General features: G+C 46.3%; 1 protein-coding gene across 3 annotated transcripts in view; it reads right to left on the bottom strand.

Moving 5' to 3' along the window:
• Positions 1-18,336, bottom strand: part of SCAF8 (SR-related CTD associated factor 8) — a 1,826,711-nt gene that overhangs the window by 1,733,584 nt on the left and 74,791 nt on the right. For all 3 annotated transcript variants that reach the window (XR_013596231.1, XR_013596230.1, XM_078649179.1), the window contains exon 2: positions 2,695-2,778. Coding sequence is in view for 1 of the 3 variants with exons in the window: in XM_078649179.1 (XP_078505305.1) it covers positions 2,695-2,778 (84 nt within the window). In the remaining 2 variants the exon portion in view is untranslated. The remainder of the gene's footprint in view (positions 1-2,694; positions 2,779-18,336) is intronic.

The following is an 18,336-nucleotide window of genomic DNA, read 5'->3' as shown; positions in this document are numbered from 1 at the left end:
TAGCTGATAACACAGCTGACTGCATAACTGAAAATATACATCACTTAGTTGATGCATGTATTTCAGAGATCTATGTGTGACCTGCAAGCTACATGCTAGAAATTGAATGCCAGTGAACATGATAAACGCAAAAAATACTCGAATCACAATAAACACAGAATGTCTGTATTTGCCGCTGCGGGATTGCAGCCCTGAAAACGTAGGTTGATTTATAACAAAAAATGACTAGTTATCGGATACTTCGATTTTCAACACGTTTAGTAAATTAACAGAGGAACATACCCTGATCTACAACAATGCATTCATGCAAGGGTTAAATCTGAAGGGCTTGTTGTCTCCGCCTCAGCCTTCTCAGGAAAAGCCTTGCTATTGGATGGCTGCCCTCCGAGTCCACCCGTCAATCACATATTGTAAACAAAGCGCTGATTGGCTAGAAGCCAGGGTTTGCAAGGGAAAAGCCGGGTATCCCATCCCGTTCCCGCACATGGGTGGATATGGAGCAACTGGCGAGGATGAGAGATGGAGAAAAACCTGCGGTAGAAAAACACTTGCTGCCAATTGCTTTTTGGTTCCCAGTCAACAAAGGCCATCCTACCAGAGTAGAAGAAGGTGGGGAAAGAAAAGAAGCGTTGTGTACGGGTTGTGACGTCTGACAGGTGCGGGAGAAGGCACAGGGTGGAGAATTAAAAAGCTAGTCAGCAAAAGAAGGCACATTCATGAGCTGGGAAAACAGCAGGGCGGGAGAAACTATATAAACGATGGTTAGCGAGGGGCGAGCAAAAGGGAACACAGGTATGTCATGTGGGCAAACCAACACGAGTGAACGAAGAGGTAGGGGTCAGGGAAGTGTTTCTGAGATGCATGCTTTTTAGCAGAGGGGATTGCAATGACCACTCTGTCAAAAATACAAGTTTACTAGAAATAAGCAGAGGAAATGCAAGACGCCTCGTGCTTAGATTCGAGCAAGGAAGTCCTGGACGCGAGGCGCGTTCTGTGGTGGGGGAGGAGCATGCTTAATGGGGAAGAGGCGGGTTGTGTGTGTAGAGTTAGTGAGCTATGACGAGCAGATGGCGGTTATGCATGTGCCCGCGTGAATAACCGCAAGCTTGAGGCCAGCAAAAGCTATGATCGGACTTTTAAAAGCCCACTTACTAAATGTATCGCCAGAGCAGCGCATGCGCTGGCTCAGGCGAGACCTAAAAAGAGTGAATCCAAAGTAAGGTACGTGCAGTCGGCTAGCATAGGTCTCTCAAGGAAGTCACTTATGCAAAATTACGCAACTTGCACAGTAGCTACCTTAGGCAGTCAGGCTTCGGCACAAGGCAGTAGAGTAGGTACAGCAGCCCTCGTTAATGTTGTGATGGAACAGGTACTTTTTAAGATCAAAAGCAGAATCCTAATCTGCTCTCCATGTGACTCCAAGCAGATGAATGTTAGAACCTGAACTCACTTACCATAAATAAAACAACTGAAAAGTACAAAAATGTAACAGTTGTCCGACCACTCACCAAAATTTCCTGTATTGTAGTAAATGTCTATAACATCACTCCCAATACATTAAAATCAAAATAAAGCCGATTTTTATCTATATTTGTGTATTCAAAAAGTGTCAAACTAATTTAAAAACATGTTAGAATTTATTCTAGCTGTACTAAGTTTGCTTCTACCGAACCAACAGTCTCACTCAGCAGATGCATTGCACTTTACGAGTCTACATGGTATGCCTATATGACTCTTGAGGCTTTGCGAAGCTGTACATGTGATTACGAAAATGCATTCTGCCAGTGTGAATCAACACATGGCTCATGATACTTCAAGAAAGGGAAATAGAGATCAAAAAGTGAAACGAGAAACTTAAAATTAAAAACAGATCAAGTGTTCTGGAAGCCCTTCAGGTCAAGAAGAACACAGAACTGATGGTCAATCCGGGTACATGATGTGGTGGATCCTGTGAAGGAAAAGAATTTAAAAGGGAAGTATTCTATTACTTTTGCACTTTTTAAGCAAGTGCTTTCTTGAAAGAAATACAAAATAACAAGTAATAAACCCTTTTATCGTTTTTAATATATTTGATTATGTACATTACTGAACATAAGTCTGGTCCCCCGCTAGAATGTAACAGGTATAAAAGATAGAACACAATCAACACTATTTCATTCGCCTCACAGACTACCATCATTATAAAGTTTCAAGGGCAGCAGTAATATAATTTTGTTGAAATACAAACGTGCAACTAAATCTTCAGATTTAAGGTTGCCTTTGATTATTGGCTGCATAGCAAACCATTTAATTGTTTTAGTCCGTATCAAAACAGACGTGGTAAGAGCAAATGAACATTTGTCTGCTATGCATTGCCCTCTTGGTATTCCCAGGATATACACACAGCACATTACCCGGCTCCAAATATTGCAATCGATCTGTGCAAACATTCCAGATCCAATTCAGGCTACCCAACACCCAAGTGGACAACCACCAGCTTCCACCTTTCGCACTCATAGCTTTATCGTTTTGACTTGTTGGATTTAACGGAGATTAATACGGTGGACTCAGCCTGAGATGGGCATTACAATCAAACAGTGCTAGATTTTCCTAGTACAGAAACAAAATTATCCTCTTACGTACAATCAGATTTCAGACTGGGAACTTGATTTTCTTTCTGTAGGTAAACTGCATTTCATCTCAGTTCTGCCTTACCTTAATTGCTTTGATCGCGGACTTTGTAATCTGTGTCATCTTAGCCTTGGAAATGGGTGGCTTGTAATCATTCAGTGAGAATAACTGGGGGAAAAACAGGAAAAAATTAAGATGAGAAACGATGCATTACCTAACCCTAGAAAAACAAGCATTTACAATGCAATGGTTTCGCCTTTGGAAAAGTTAGAGTTATTGGCATTGTAAATGACAAAATTTGTATTTATGTGTTGGTTTTGAAAACAGATAAATAAATGGCATTGTCATTTACATTGCCATTAGCTTAATCTCTGCAGTCACTCTGCACTCTCTAGCACTCCCTACTCCCTCTGCACTCCCTAGTCACTATGCACTCTGCACACTTCACTCTGCACACTTCACTCTGCACACTTCACTCTGCACACTTCCCTCTGCACACTTCCCTCTGCACACTTCACTCTGCACACTTCCCTCTGCACACTTCCCTCTGCACACTTCCCTCTGCACACTTCCCTCTGCACACTTCCCTCTGCACACTTCACTCTGCACACTTCACTCTGCACACTTCACTCTGCACACTTCACTCTGCACACTTCACTCTGCACACTTCACTCTGCACACTTCACTCTGCACACTTCACTCTGCACACTTCACTCTGCACACTTCACTCTGCACACTTCACTCTGCACACTTCACTCTGCACACTTCACTCTGCACACTTCACTCTGCACACTTCACTCTGCACACTTCACTCTGCACACTTCACTCTGCACACTTCACTCTGCACACTTCACTCTGCACACTTCACTCTGCACACTTCACTCTGCACACTTCACTCTGCACACTTCACTCTGCACACTTCACTCTGCACACTTCACTCTGCACACTTCACTCTGCACACTTCACTCTGCACACTTCACTCTGCACACTTCACTCTGCACACTTCACTCTGCACACTTCACTCTGCACACTTCACTCTGCACACTTCACTCTGCACACTTCACTCTGCACACTTCACTCTGCACACTTCACTCTGCACACTTCACTCTGCACACTTCACTCTGCACACTTCACTCTGCACACTTCACTCTGCACACTTCACTCTGCACACTTCACTCTGCACACTTCACTCTGCACACTTCACTCTGCACACTTCACTCTGCACACTTCACTCTGCACACTTCACTCTGCACACTTCACTCTGCACACTTCACTCTGCACACTTCACTCTGCACACTTCACTCTGCACACTTCACTCTGCACACTTCACTCTGCACACTTCACTCTGCACACTTCACTCTGCACACTTCACTCTGCGTAATATCACTAACTGGCTGTCCGAGGTTAACATTTTTTAAATTACACTAAATGTCATTTAATCTTATTTTTCCACCCTGCTTGTGAATGAAACATTACTTCTGAGTCCATCAAGTAACTGATTATCGTTTACTTTTCATTGCACTTCACAAACTCATGTATAATCCCTGGAGAACCAGTGGTAGCAACATAAAGACGATGTGACCCGAATTTCTAGCCAGAGTGCTCCCTTGCAAAGGCTCGGTGGGTTGAGAGCGCGCTTCGGAGGTCAGTGTGCAATCCTCAGAGCACAGAATCGTGGCCCAGCAGGGCCGATGCTGCCGTTCATCCTTCTAAGGGTTGAAGAAAGGCGTTGCACAGCCGATAGAAAATATTTATAACTTAATGTCATATTGGCATTTCTGCTAAAAGCAAAACCTTCAGATAACAAGAAGCTGACAATTCGTTTCATATTGTAGCAAGGGTGCGATTTATTGTTCGCGAATAGTAGCTGCATGTGTCTGCTTTTAACCTCTTCTGGCAGTCAAAGTACACTTGCCTCCATTTGGGGTCAACAGTTGTAGAAGATCACTTACTGTGATGTCATAGAAGTCAAAGGACGGAAGTGGTCCCTTCTGCTACCCATATAATTTCACGGCATCACATCCCTGTACTAAATTCAGAGACCACATTCTCCACTTAAATTATTAGGAAATTTCACCAACTGGTATGGTTTATCAGAGAACTCTGGTTTACATTTTATTCGGAATATTTCAAATTTTATTTATAAGAACAGTATCAAAAACAGATTTTTCTCCTGAGCTAAGCCTGTTCAGAAGACTTTGTGAAAAATAAATCAAAAGGCTTTGTCTATAACATGCAATTTACCAGGATTAAACCATTTTTTAGAACATTTTGAACAAGGCTGTCCATACTGCATGCAGGGTGACCCTTGAGGAAAGCAACTAAGTTGCTTCCGATACTACTTTATGAAGCCCCGCTCGGTCACAGGGTACAGGAGGAGCATCCAGGGAGAATCAGGAAAGACAATGTGTGGACATCACCTCAACTAAATCACGTCCAGATTCGGCCTGGCGCAGTGACGTAATGGAAAATTATGTGAGGAGGGGGGCCTGCAGATTGTGAAGATCTCAGATATACATTGGCCTTGGGCTGAATGGGGGGGGGGGGCTTGCAGGTCTGGGGGTCCCACTGTGCTGCAGGGGCCAGCGTTACCCACTGGCCTGTTGAGCACACATGCGAAATGACATTGTTCAGATAGGAGGCTCACGGTTTTTTAAGCCAAAAATGGCTTCATTTTAGCTGCCTGCCGCCTGTAATTGTCTCTGCTTCAAAAGAAATCAAATGGGGGAAATCTAATCCACGATTTTTTTTTAAATCGCTCACATTTCTTTTCTAAAATGTTGGGATGTAGGGGTAAGGGGGCTTGGATACTGGGAGTTTCTAAAGGCCTGAGAGCTGAAGGAAATTCTTTAGGCTGTATTAGTCACACAGTGCTGGAGAAAACCGCTTCTTGTACTGTCAAATAAAAGTATCAAATAAAAGTATATTTGGATTGTACTCTGGGGCCAAGGTGTGATGCAAAAGCCTAAAGAACAACACTAGAGTATACCTTTACCTGGTGGACAGCATCACCTTCGGTGGACTGTCCGCTTAGTCATCTCGCCGTTGTCTGTCCATGGATAATCTGTAAATAAACTGAAACTAAACTAACCTAACTCCAATTTGTACCCAAAGGAAAGCAAGTTGTGGTGTCAATTATTTTCAGTTCACCAGTAACATACAGCCAGTTTTAATGCATTTCACTAGGTGGTACAGCAACGCTTCTTAATCTGTAAAATCACATATCGCACTCCTTTTTAACATTTCGAACATGGTCCTCCTCCCCATAAAAGCAGTGATTGATCGGTGCTTGTGGTAATGTAATTTCACAAGCAATAAATCTTGAGCACATCCTTGCGCTCGGCAGCATCCCGGCCGGGAGGAGAGCCCGCCGTCATGCTGGCGAACGCATTAAGTGGAAGTGTGTGTGTCTTGCAGGTGCGGCGTGTCCTCACCTTGAGGTTGGGTTTTGACAGCAGTTTCAGCAGCTCTCTGATCTCGGGGTTCGGCGGCACATTCTTGTTCATGGCGTATTACTTTCCAGTGTGTTCAAACAGAAGCCAGCATGAAGGAAAACAGACTATCAATCACGGGGGCTTCTATTCGGGCCCATTTTGGAGCAGACTCAAGCCAGGCCTTTCGGCTGGGTTTAGCTCGAGTAATCAGCCCTGACGGATCGCATTCGGATTTACAGGCAGGGAGGGGGCACTGTCCAAGCACTTCATTCAAGGGAATAGCTCTTTGCGTGCAGACAAAGGGCCGCTTGTAAAAACAGAGGGATCAAACCTTGACACTGTCCCTAGAAGCAAGTCAGGTCCCGGGCCGGCCAGCCAATCACAGCGCGGCCCGGGGAATGACGTCACGGGGGTCTCCCGGGCCGGCAGCCAATGACAGCGCGGCCCAGGACAAAGGGGCGGGACTTAAAAAAAGTCCGAGAAACGCCCCCGAATCGCGTTTTCGTGAGAAAGCGTGATTGACAGCCTCTGTCTCCCAATGGCTAGCCTCCATTTATGGAGCTAGCCAATGAGAGACAGAGGCTGAACCAAAGCGCATATGTAGGATCATGAGATTTCGCCGTGGGCGTTGCAACTTCTATGCAGTTGCAACGCCCAGGACGAAACCTAAAAAAATAAATTAAAAAAAAGACAGCCACATTTAGCTTTTACACCCAACACCTTCATACCCGCAATGCTGCATTTTTAATTCATCTGGCCTGCTGAACATATTGTTGGAACTTATTAGAAGTTAACACAATTTGTCCATAGGATGGGTATGTGTGCCGAACAAAGAACGTGGTACATGTGAGGACTATTGAGGTTAGGAAGCTTTATCACACAAATACAGGTTCTGAGTGATTGAGAACATGAAACAAGCATTGGAAATGCAATAGGTCTCGCATTAGGAAAGTTTGAGCGATTGGTATTGTAAATGACACTTTTTTTTATTTATGTGTTGGTTTTGAAAATAGCAAAATTAATAGCTTTGTCAGTTAAAACTATTGACATTGTAACTTTCGCAAATGTGACACCTATAGCATTTGTAATGCAATGTGTGTTGTATTTACGTGACTTAGATGTATTGATATTACAAATAACAATGGCTTTTAATTTTGTAAATAATTAATACTTAAATAAAAGTTATTGTAATTTATAATGGCAATCCCTTAAACGTTTGTAAATAACTTTTGTGAAGATTATGTTCAGTGTATTTTATTGTGACGAAAATCCAAGAACATTGCATTTGCACCTACACACACAGACACACACACACACACACACACACACACACACACACACACACACACACACACACACATATAGACATGGTGGTGGTGGATGCGGTGGTGGATGTGGTGGTGGTGGTGGATGTGGTGGTGGTGGATGTGGTGGTGGTGGATGTGGTGGTGGTGGATGTGGTGGTGGTGGATGTGGTGGTGGTGGATGTGGTGGTGGTGGTGGATGTGGTGGTGGTGGATGTGGTGGTGGTGGATGTGGTGGTGGTGGATGTGGTGGTGGTGGATGTGGTGGTGGTGGATGTGGTGGTGGTGGATGTGGTGGTGGTGGATGTGGTGGTGGTGGATGTGGTGGATGCGGTGGTGGTGGTGGATGTGGTGGTGGATGTGGTGGTGGTGGAAGTGGTGGTGGATGTGTTGGATGTGGTGGTGGTGGGTGTGGTGGTGGGTGTGGTGGTGGATGTGGTGGATGCGGTGGTGGTGGTGGATGTGGTGGTGGTGGTGGATGTGGTGGTGGTGGATGCTGTGGTGGTGGAAGTGGTGGTGGTGGAAGTGGTGGTGGTGGATGTGGTGAAAGTGGTGGTGGATGTGGTGGTGGATGTCATGGTGGATGTGGAGGTGATGCTGGATGTGGTGGTGGATGTGGTGGTGGATGTGGTGGTGGATGTGGTGGTGGATGTGGTGGTGGATGTGGTGGTGGATGCGGTGGTGGATGCGGTGGTGGATGCGGTGGTGGATGCGGTGGTGGATGCGGTGGTGGATGCGGTGGTGGATGCGGTGGTGGATGCGGTGGTGGATGCAGTGGTGGATGCGGTGGTGGATGCGGTGGATGTGGTGGTGGTGGATGCGGTGGTGGTGGTGAATGCAGTGGTGGTGGATGGGGAGGTGGTGGTGGTGGATGGGGTGGTGGATGTAGTGGTGGTGGGTGTGGTGGGTGTGGTTAAAGTGTTGGTGGATGTGGTGGTGGATGTGGTGGTGGATGTGGTGGTGGTGGATGCGGTGGTGGTGGTGAATGTGGTGTTGGTGGTGGATGCGGTGGTGGATGTAGTGGTGGTGGAAGTGGTGGTGGACGTGTTAGATGTGGTGGTGGATGTGGTGGATGTGGTGAAAGTGGTGGTGGATGTGGTGGTGGTGGTGGGGGATGTGGGGGAGGTGGTGGATGTGGCGGTGGATGTCATGGTGGATGTGGAGGTGATGGTGGATGTGATGGTGGATGTGGTGGTGGATGTGGTGGTGGATGTGGTGGTGGTGGATGCAGTGGATGTGGTGGTGGTGGTGGTGGATGCGGTGGTGGTGGTGGATGCAGTGGTGGTGGTGGATGGGGTGTTGGATGCAGTGGTGGTGGTGGTGAATGTGGAGTTGGTGGTGGATGCGGTGGTGGATGTAGTGGTGGTGGAAGTGGTGGTGGACGTGTTAGATGTGGTGGTGGATGTGGTGGATGTGGTGAAAGTGGTGGGGGATGTGGTGGATGTGGTGGTGGATGTGGCGGTGGATGTCATGGTGGATGTGGAGGCGATGATGGATGTGGTGGTGGTGGATGCAGTGGATGTGGTGGTGGATGCAGTGGTGGTGGTGGATGGGGTGTTGGTGGTGGATGCAGTGGTGGTGGTGGTGGATGGGGTGGTGGTGGTGGATGGGGTGGTGGATGTAGTGGTGGATGTAGTGGTGGATGTGGTGGTGGTGGGTGTGGTGAAAGTGGTGGTGGATGTGGTGGTGGATGTGGTGGTGGATGTGGTGGTGTATGTGGTGGGTGTGGTGGTGTATGTGGTGGTGGTGGATGCGGTGGTGGTGGTGGATGTGGTGTTGGTGGATGCGGTGGTGGTGGTGGTGTTACCTGGGTTGGATTGTTTATAAATGATGTGATTGCAGTTCATCTATTTGATCTCCTCGACGACCAGATGGTTGTAGGAAATGGTATATGTATTGGCCATGAAATAAAATACAGTTAAACCTAAAACAGCAATTTGTGGATTATAGATAGTCTCTGTGGGCCTAATGTATGAAAGGATTTTTCTCGTCTCTATGGGGAATATGTGTTAATGTATAGGGGCCTTTGAAGCTCTGTCACCTACATGCCCTTGCAATATGGTGATATCCAACCCAGACACTGCTCAGAGCAGCATCTGGATTGGCTGGTGCAGGCTAGCTCAGCGCTTTGAAAGGCACTGGGGTCCTGTGCCTGCTCTCCAACGCAGGTTGGAGAGTTTGAACTGCGCATGTCGGTTTGGCCGTATCAAGGTAGTTGGCCAAAATAACATGTGCATTTCAAAGTGAAGGCACCACTCGTCATTGTTTGCATTTAGCAACAATGACGCACTGGCCCTGCACTCTCCATTCGGCAGAAAGCTGGAAAAGGAAAGTGGTATTAAACCATTTTATTTTCCAGCTTTCTATGCAGCAGTGTGTGTGTGTGTGTGTGGGGGGGGGGGGGGGGGGTGCTCGTATGGAGGCCCCGCCACTGACTGTCTGTAGTATTAACCTCCGTGTGAGGGTTCCAATGACAATTCATTCTAATTCTGTTAATCAGAATCCAGATGTGCAGCCTTTTACTTAAAAAAAACAAAAAAAAACATTTTTAGGAACCTAATTTTGATTTGGTTCATCATTTTTTTTGCCTCTGGTCCCTTTTGGTGTCCAGGAACTATCATGGCTGCTTCGGGGTGGGGGTTGTTGGACCTGTTGATTTCTCTAGTAAAGGAGAGATGCGCTGGCACAGCAGCTGCCCTAACATGTCGGAGAAACTGTGGAATTGGAGGGAAAATCTTTATTTGGATGAATGTTGGTGGTGCTCCAATGTCTCCGACATGTTGATGAGATTAAAACTTCCTTACTGAATAACGTGATGCACGCTCATGTGTCACTCGTTTGTTCCAAAGCACTGTGGTAGTTCTGCGAGGCACCACAAGGGCCAGAAGGAGTGAACTTGCTGCAAAGTATAAGGAAACTGTTGACTGTATTGTGTAAAATACGGTTTGCAGATTACATGACTATAAGTGCAGTTTTGACATAGAGCTTGTCAAATATTGCACATAAATACATGTGTGTTTTTACATGCCACTCGGTCAATTGCAGTCTTTCAGGACAGAACTTTAACAAAACTGAGCTCAAATTGATTGTAAAATGGCAATTGAAAGGAGGATGCAGAAAAAGATGTTGGAAGCGCAAAAGCAAGGCTTTTAAACAAAGCAAATTGGATTGTTTTCGAGACTGAAATGTATGCTAGTAAAAGATTCAGTGATCCCGGCTCAGAGCGCTGGCTGAAATGTATGCTAGTAAAAGATTCAGTGATCCCGGCTCAGAGCGCTGGCTTCCAAATATGGGCGGAGTGGGGAGAGCGGCATGAGGGTGTGAAGCAGCAGGGGCCTGAGACGCGGCCGCCTTTGATGTGGTAATGCAGGCAAGCGGCTGGTGGCATTGTGCACGCGCTTTCACATGCACTTCAAGAAATCGCCTGGGAATCGCCTGATCTCGGTAAGCTCTGTTTAAGCTGCTATATATCGAGCTCCCGCTCAATGCGCATGCGCATTGAGATAAGACGCTCGACCTAAAAAGTGTGGGTGAAGAATCGGGATATAGAAAGTGGAATGTAGCCAAGAGTCAGGTTATAGAAAGTGGAATGACGCAAATGTTTTCAGTGCAGGGGTGTGGAATTTCTATAGCTCGACGTCTAGGAAATATTGTTTGGGGTCAAAGGCAACAAGTTTTCATGTGTATTTTGTCCTTGGGACAGGTCAGGCAGTCCCAACCCCCTGCAGCACAAACCCTTCGGTTGCCAGTTTACAGTACCACATTATGGATCGTACAAGAAATATGTCGGCAGTCAAGTTAATTTTTGTGTTCATATGAGAATACTGTTAAAACTTGTATTTATGGTTCATTAATGTAAAGCCTTTGTTTTTAGGGTGAGCATTCTAAGGAAATTATGTAAGCTTGGTCTGCACTACTGACAGCGGTTCCAGTACAAACAAGTGTAAACACGTTTTTAAAGCTTAGCAGTGAGGCTATGTATAATGCTCCCAGAATTCGGTCTGGTTAGATGCAATTAATTTCAGAAGCTTGAAAGCAAGTTGGGCGATTCTTTGCTTTCAATATAAAATGTTCACGCAAAAATGGAAGTAGGAAAAAACTTTTTTTGCTAAACTACTGTAAAGTTGTGGGTACCATTTCTTTGCAGCATTATTTATAAAATGTGCTGATGCATGCGAGTATTTCCCAAAAATATTCCTAATGGAAAATAAGTGTAACCAGGTTCAACGAGATTATGGGAAACAAAAATAAACAAGCTTTTGCAAAGTCAGTAGGTCTAAAATTGGTGGTCAGCCTTTTGGTTTTGTCAATGTGTGTCTTCATTGGCATGGTTTTTGTAAAAACCTTACTGGCGTCGGAGCTGCCTGGCCCTCACCATTATAACCAGGATTGGCAAAAAAAATTGTCTCATAAAGCACACTTTGCCACATTAGTTCCTGGCACTGAACAGAAGTACTTTGTGTGCCAACATGCTCCTTGTGAAAGAGCAGAATGCTGTCACTCATTGTGTGTGTGTAGGGGGTGGGGGTGGGGGTGGGGAGAGAATTATAATAAACACAAAAGATTTGGTTAAAGCCAGACCTCATTAGGAGCCTGATTATTAAAGGAATTTCAAAAGTGCATAAATGGTATATGTCCTTGCATTAGTGCAGATTTACGGCTTCCATGAATTCGCAAGAATTTACATAAGTAGGTCAAGAAGTTGTAGTCCTAGAAAATATTGGTGAACTGCATTTTAGAACAATCAAACATGAATGTGTAGATTTGCTCGTGCGAAAATCTGATGCACATTTCCAACTTAACTTTCCCTCCAACCACTTCTTTCCCAACCCTGTAAGATTTACACCTGCCATAGTCAGAAGTAAATTTCCAACCTCACTCAGTATGGGAAAGGAATAGAGAAGGGCTGGTGAGAATCCTAAAAAAACATGCAAGTTAGTAGCTTTGCGCAGGCTCGAAAGTGCATTCTAATCCTGAAGCTATTGCTTACCACTCCCTTCAGCCCCAGTATTTAGATCTGCGGAAAGGGGGCAAAATAGGGGAATTGCTAGTATTCAAACCCTACTATGGTATAATCCCTGGAACAATCAGATAGGCTTTATCAGAGTTCTTACATAATGATATTGCTGCCATAATTTGTCACTTGTCTACAAGGCACGTAAGGGATTAGTGGATTTTGTTACAGGGCACATAGATTTATGAAGCAATCTGCCTCATGGACAAGCAGATATTTTATTACATTCCTCACCCATGTCAGTGTAGTGAGCATCATTCAAAGGAAAGTCCTCTGGCATCTAGCTCATATGCCAGTACTGGTCTATTACCAAAGAGAGCATTTATTTGTGTTTTCACACAGTATGAGGCTTCAAAGTTGTAAGGCCCTTTCAGATGTCCAATACGACTTCCCACACAGCCCCTTCCTCTTGCACATGGGTCTTCGTTCCGACCATTTAATACAGGCTAAAAAGAACTGATGCGGACCAGCAATGACAGATTGGAAACATGATGAATACCACAGACTACAATATTAGATTAACTCCAGTATCAGCCCTGCAAATTAATTATTACCAATCCAGAAACCTTGAACAAGCACCAAACCAACAAGCTACCGTTGCACAACAAGTTGAGAAGATACTGTACACTACTTGATTAGGACCTCTTGGTAGACAGCTGGAGACGGAAAAAGCAACCTCAATACTTGCATTAATCTTTACAAACATTTTATGGGAACTTTTTTAGGCGCCCAGGACAATCAAGGTTTAATGGGCTCAGCCTATGTTAATCAGCTGTTTCCCATTGGTGTCCCAGAGCTTAAACCTTCTATTGGACCCAAAACTTATCACTAAGTAGACACCTTTAGCACCAGACTCTCAGGATAGCAAACACCAGTCAAACAAAACTGTCCCACCATAAACAAAAGGTACTTTCCTACTTAAACAACTAGAAATACTGAGCATAATCAACAGAGGGCAATTTCTTCCAGTTATAAATAGCAAAGGTAGCCACGATACGCTTTGGGACAGTCACTGGCAGCACTTTGCTGTGGCCCTAGGGTGGTGCCCCTGTAGTTAGATTCATTTTCAGTCCCTTGCTTGTCCCACTAGATTACTTTTCCTCATCCCTCATCTGGGTTCAAAGTCTTGATACTGGTCTATTCAGCAAACTTGTACCCTTCTTTTTGAGGAGGGGACATCATGCTGGCGAAGTTCATGCAGCACAGCCCACCGAGTAGAAGTGATGTTGTCTCTGCCTCGTTCCTCAGACATGTTCATGCTCTTGCGGTGGAGGCTCTGGCACCTGCCAATCAGGTCAGTGGTGGTAGGACCTACGAAGAAGAGGCTGTGTCTAAGAGCTGCTCTTTCTCAGGCCAAGTAATAACCTATCAAACAAACAAGCTAGGCGCCAAGCCCCAGGTTGTAGAGGAGATGTCCTTGTGCAAAGTGCAGTTTCTTCGCTGCACTTTTTAGGTTCCTTCTGTACTTTATCTGTGCCAGAGGTCAGCTTCTGGCACTTGGCTTTGGAACGCAGTACGTCATGTCCCTCCGCAGCATCTTCCAATATAGGTGTTGGTGTAGTCACCTATGCTGGCGACGCCTATTGGATACTGGGCATCATCAATGGCACAACAGCAGAGGTCTCGCCAATGTAAAAATATTGCTTGAGTTCTCTCAAATAGGCTATTTCTCAGCCCCATACCTTAACATCAGCACCGGTCTCATGTAAGGGCACCTTCAGAACCCCTGCTAAGCTGTTGGCCAGCTCTGTTCTTGAAGCAGGGAAAACAGGCCCTCCTGGGAGTCTTGAAGATTTCCCCCACGTTACTAGCCCTGGAAAGGAGAGTTGGAGGTCACTAACCCAACCCTGGAGCTCTTAGGATTGTCCCAGTCTCCACCAGTGTGAAACACCAGGCTTCAGGTCAGGAAATCTTGGCAAAATGACTGGAAGTTACTGCTCCCTCTTTATACTCAATTTATAAACCGAGTTTGTGTGCTACAGTAGATGATTTCTGAGAGCAGGTTCGACCAGACGTGACATTTTGCTATTCCTGAGTCGACAGGTCTCGATATGATCCTTGCCAAGAGTGTGAGCAGCAAAGTGGGGTGAAGTGGCAGTGTCCGAAACCCAAAACAAGGGCACATAAATCTGCGAGGCGATCACACCAAGCAACCTATTAACCTGCGGGACGGTAGCCCTTCCAGAGAACAAAGGGCTAGGAAAGGGTTGGGCCAACACCCTAGCTTGAAAGAGCCCCAATGGCTTATTTAGAAAAAAAGGTTCGCACCGGGTTCAGTGCATAATCAAAACACGTAAGGCACTCATATATTTGGACCACAATGGGCCCCAATGGCTTCTTTGCTAAACACTCTCCCACTTGGCCTGCTACAAAGATCCTTGACATTTGAGAGTTCAATTCACATCAGCAGTCAGTCTCTTTGGTCCTCCATCTTAGGCACCACTTTAATTTTCTAAAACACAAAAGGGAAACCAGTATGGTCATTGTCACATGCACAATCCACAAGCTCCTTCCACTCAGACAATTCATGTCCCACTCAGACAGACGAAGGAACCAGTTCTAGGGGACTGGCAGACAAATTTAAAAACAAGCTAGAGAAGTAGGACACTCTCACAAGACATTAGGTTAAAAATGCCTGTCTTGATACTATAATCAGTTTGCTGCCACAACTGTCAGTGGTCTACTGCCCGGTAGGATGGCATCTTCTCTATTCAAAAGGACAGTGCACACCACATGCCCCTCGGACAACAGAGACCTGTTCTGTGTCTCACTCCAAATCACAGAAGGGTCTCTTACCCATGCAGAATGGTTGTGTAAACTGAGGAGGAGGAGATCAAAAACCCTACAACTTGCTACAGAAAATCTAAGGCATTGGTGCAGGCTCTACGGTGCCATGTGGGTTACTTTACTGTATTCCCAAAATGCTTACACAGCCAAAAAGTTAATTTATTATTTAAATAAAGCCCACACTTTAATAGATTTGACTGCTGGCATGCTGAGAGTAAGGCTGGAAAAGACAGTACTAGGTGGTAAATGTGTCCATCCCATTTAAGTAGTTTAACAGATGGCGCTTTGTTGATAACATTGAATTAGGTGCTTGCTGGAAACATCATACCATCTTCAGGTCACAGGTTTTGAAGGAAGGTCAATTCAGCTTTTTATCCACCAGAATTTGATTAAATGAATACCAAAGATGTGTTGGGTTTTCACAGTTTAATACACAAAATGGTCTACATAAACGTCTTTGTGAAAGCAATACATAAATAAGAATGCAGATCACAGTCTAGAAGTACACATAATCTATGTATATGACTAAGATATGGACATTAAGAAAAACCTACAGGAAAGCAATTCAACAATCAACAAAAACAAACACTGCGTAAGCTGAGCTTGGTTTCAAAGATGCGCATGTGATAGGACAAGCACAACCCCCGGTATACCGACTAACTAAAATTAAAGTGAATGAAAAAATTCACTTAGCGTGCTCCAGGAGGATACTATGTTTGAATATAAATTCCTGCAACTAAACAGACAACACATTTCTATGCTTTGTATATCCCTGTAGTAGTGGCACAGCATGCAGCGGTTCATACAAACAAAGCCAACTATCTGCGTCCTCGTAAGCTTGGCACAGCCTCCTAAAAACAATTAGAAAACTCCATAAATGCCACACTGATAATCCCAGTGACGATCACCTACTAAACGCAATTTTAAATTATTTCTTTTGTCAAACTGAACAAAGTCAAGCAACCTCGAGTTGCTTATAACAAAACCACACCCACAACAAACAAAGCCTGTATAGACCAAGGTCATTAGAATAAGTTACTTATCTTTGGTAATGCTTCTTCCAAATGCAGATTCCTCACCTTAGAATACTCCCCTGGCGCCAGGCTGGATCCAGAAACTTCTCCAACAATGCTCTAGCACACCGCTGGGTCGTGTCCCAGGACTCTATCACCCCGAAAGTGATCGAGCAGAGCCCCTGAAGTGCCACCCCTGCGCTGCAACATCAGTTTCCTACCCTTTTCCACGCCCTCTGAAGCGTAGCATTAACAATTGGTACAAGTAAGTCGATTCCTAATTTGGGACCTTTTTATATGTTAAAAGCCCAAAAATAAACAAGCATTTACAATGCAACAGTCTCGCCTTTGCAAAAGTTAGAGCTATTGGCATTCTAAATGACAACTTTTTTTTTATGTGTTGGTTTTGAAATCAGATAAATGGCATTGTCATTTACAATGCCAATAGCTTAATCTCTCGCAAATGCGAGACCTATAGCATTTGCACCCACACAGAGAGCCACACACACACACATGGATGTAGTGGTGGTGAATGTGGTGGTGGATGTGGTGGATGTGGGGGTGGCGGTGGTGGATGTGGGGGTGGCGGTGGTGGATGTGGGGGTGGCGGTGGTGGATGTGGGGGTGGCGGTGGTGGATGTGGGGGTGGCGGATGTGGATGTGGCTGTGGTGGATGTGGCGGTGGTGGATGTGGCGGTGGTGGATGTGGCGGTGGTGGATGTGGCGGTGGTGGATGTGGCGGTGGTGGATGTGGCGGTGGTGGATGTGGCGGTGGTGGATGTGGCGGTGGTGGATGTGGCGGTGGTGGATGTGGCGGTGGTGGATGTGGCGGTGGTGGATGTGGCGGTGGTGGATGTGGCGGTGGTGGATGTGGCGGTGGTGGATGTGGCGGTGGTGGATGTGGCGGTGGTGGATGTGGCGGTGGTGGATGTGGCGGTGGTGGATGTGGTGGTGTGGATGGGGCGGTGGATGTGGTGGTGATGGATGTGGTGGATTTGGTGGTGGTGGATGTGGCGGTGGATGTGGTGGCAAGCTAATCTCAGCCTCTTAACCCTGCAGGGAGGAGAGCGCTGGGAGCTGATGCCATCTCTGCGCCTGTGCATGCTTGGGAGGTGTCTACTCGAGGGCTGATCCGGGACTCCCTACCTTAGTCTTAGATGGATCCGCACACACGGAGGGCAGGCGTGCGCGTAGACCCCACGAGTGAATCCTTCACACACTGGCGCCCGTGCGCTGTTCACCCACCGCACGTCTCATCCTGGGAGCAGCGGCGCTGCAGCCAGTGCATAGGAGACACCGATCCAAGGTCACCCCCCAATCCCAAAGAAAGCAGAGAGCCCCCGAGCGCAAGGGTGGTGGGGGCGGGCATGCGAAGAGCGGCGACACCAACGTGTCATCAGAGACTCTCAGCCCACTCCCTAATCCCAAGGCATGTGTTAGCAGATAAAGAGACGTGTGCGAGGCTGCCGCTGCCAGTGACCTAGCGACGCTGCTGAAGCATGCCCGGGGAGGAGGCAAGCTACCTCTCTTCACAGCATCGGCTGGGTAAAATAGTAAAATACAGATCAGAAACAGTGTTTAGGGCCGACCCCACTTGTGATCGCTGCATCCGAGAGCCAAGGTAGCTGGGGCAGGAACAGGATCTTGTTAGCAACCTGTCACACACTCGAGATGTGAACAGGTTTTCAGATACATGGCACACAGCGGCGAGGGGCGCTGGGAGGGGGGGGAGAGGGAAGAGGAAGGCGGAGAGAGGGAAAGCGCTGCCTTTAATCTTTAAGCCCAGTCTTTTTCAGATTGGCCATCTGGACCCATAAAAAAGATAAGAAACCTTTTACGCCAGCAGTAAGTTGGGGAAGTCAATCTGAAAAAGACGGGACTTAACCCCTTCAGCGCTGATGACAAAGCCAGCTCGTCATGGGCGTTACCTGCGCTACGTGCATGACGAGCTGGCTTTGTCACGTAACGCGGGTTTTTTGAAAATCCAGCGCGCAGCGGGAAAACCCGCTAGCGCGCATGCGGTTAAAGAGAAAGAAGAACGTCACTAGGACCTCTTCTCCAATGGCTGGCCACTGTTTAGGACGCCAGCCAATGGAGAAGAGGGGCGGTGCTTAACCCTCCTAGTGAAGTTTACTAAGACATAAAATCTCAAGAGCTCGACTATGCTTGTGCAC

This window comes from Lissotriton helveticus, chromosome 6 (genome assembly GCF_964261635.1).
Source record: "Lissotriton helveticus chromosome 6, aLisHel1.1, whole genome shotgun sequence".
NCBI lineage: Eukaryota > Metazoa > Chordata > Amphibia > Caudata > Salamandridae > Lissotriton > Lissotriton helveticus.
Note: the sequence above shows the minus strand (reverse complement) of the source record. Positions and strands in the feature narration are given on the sequence as shown.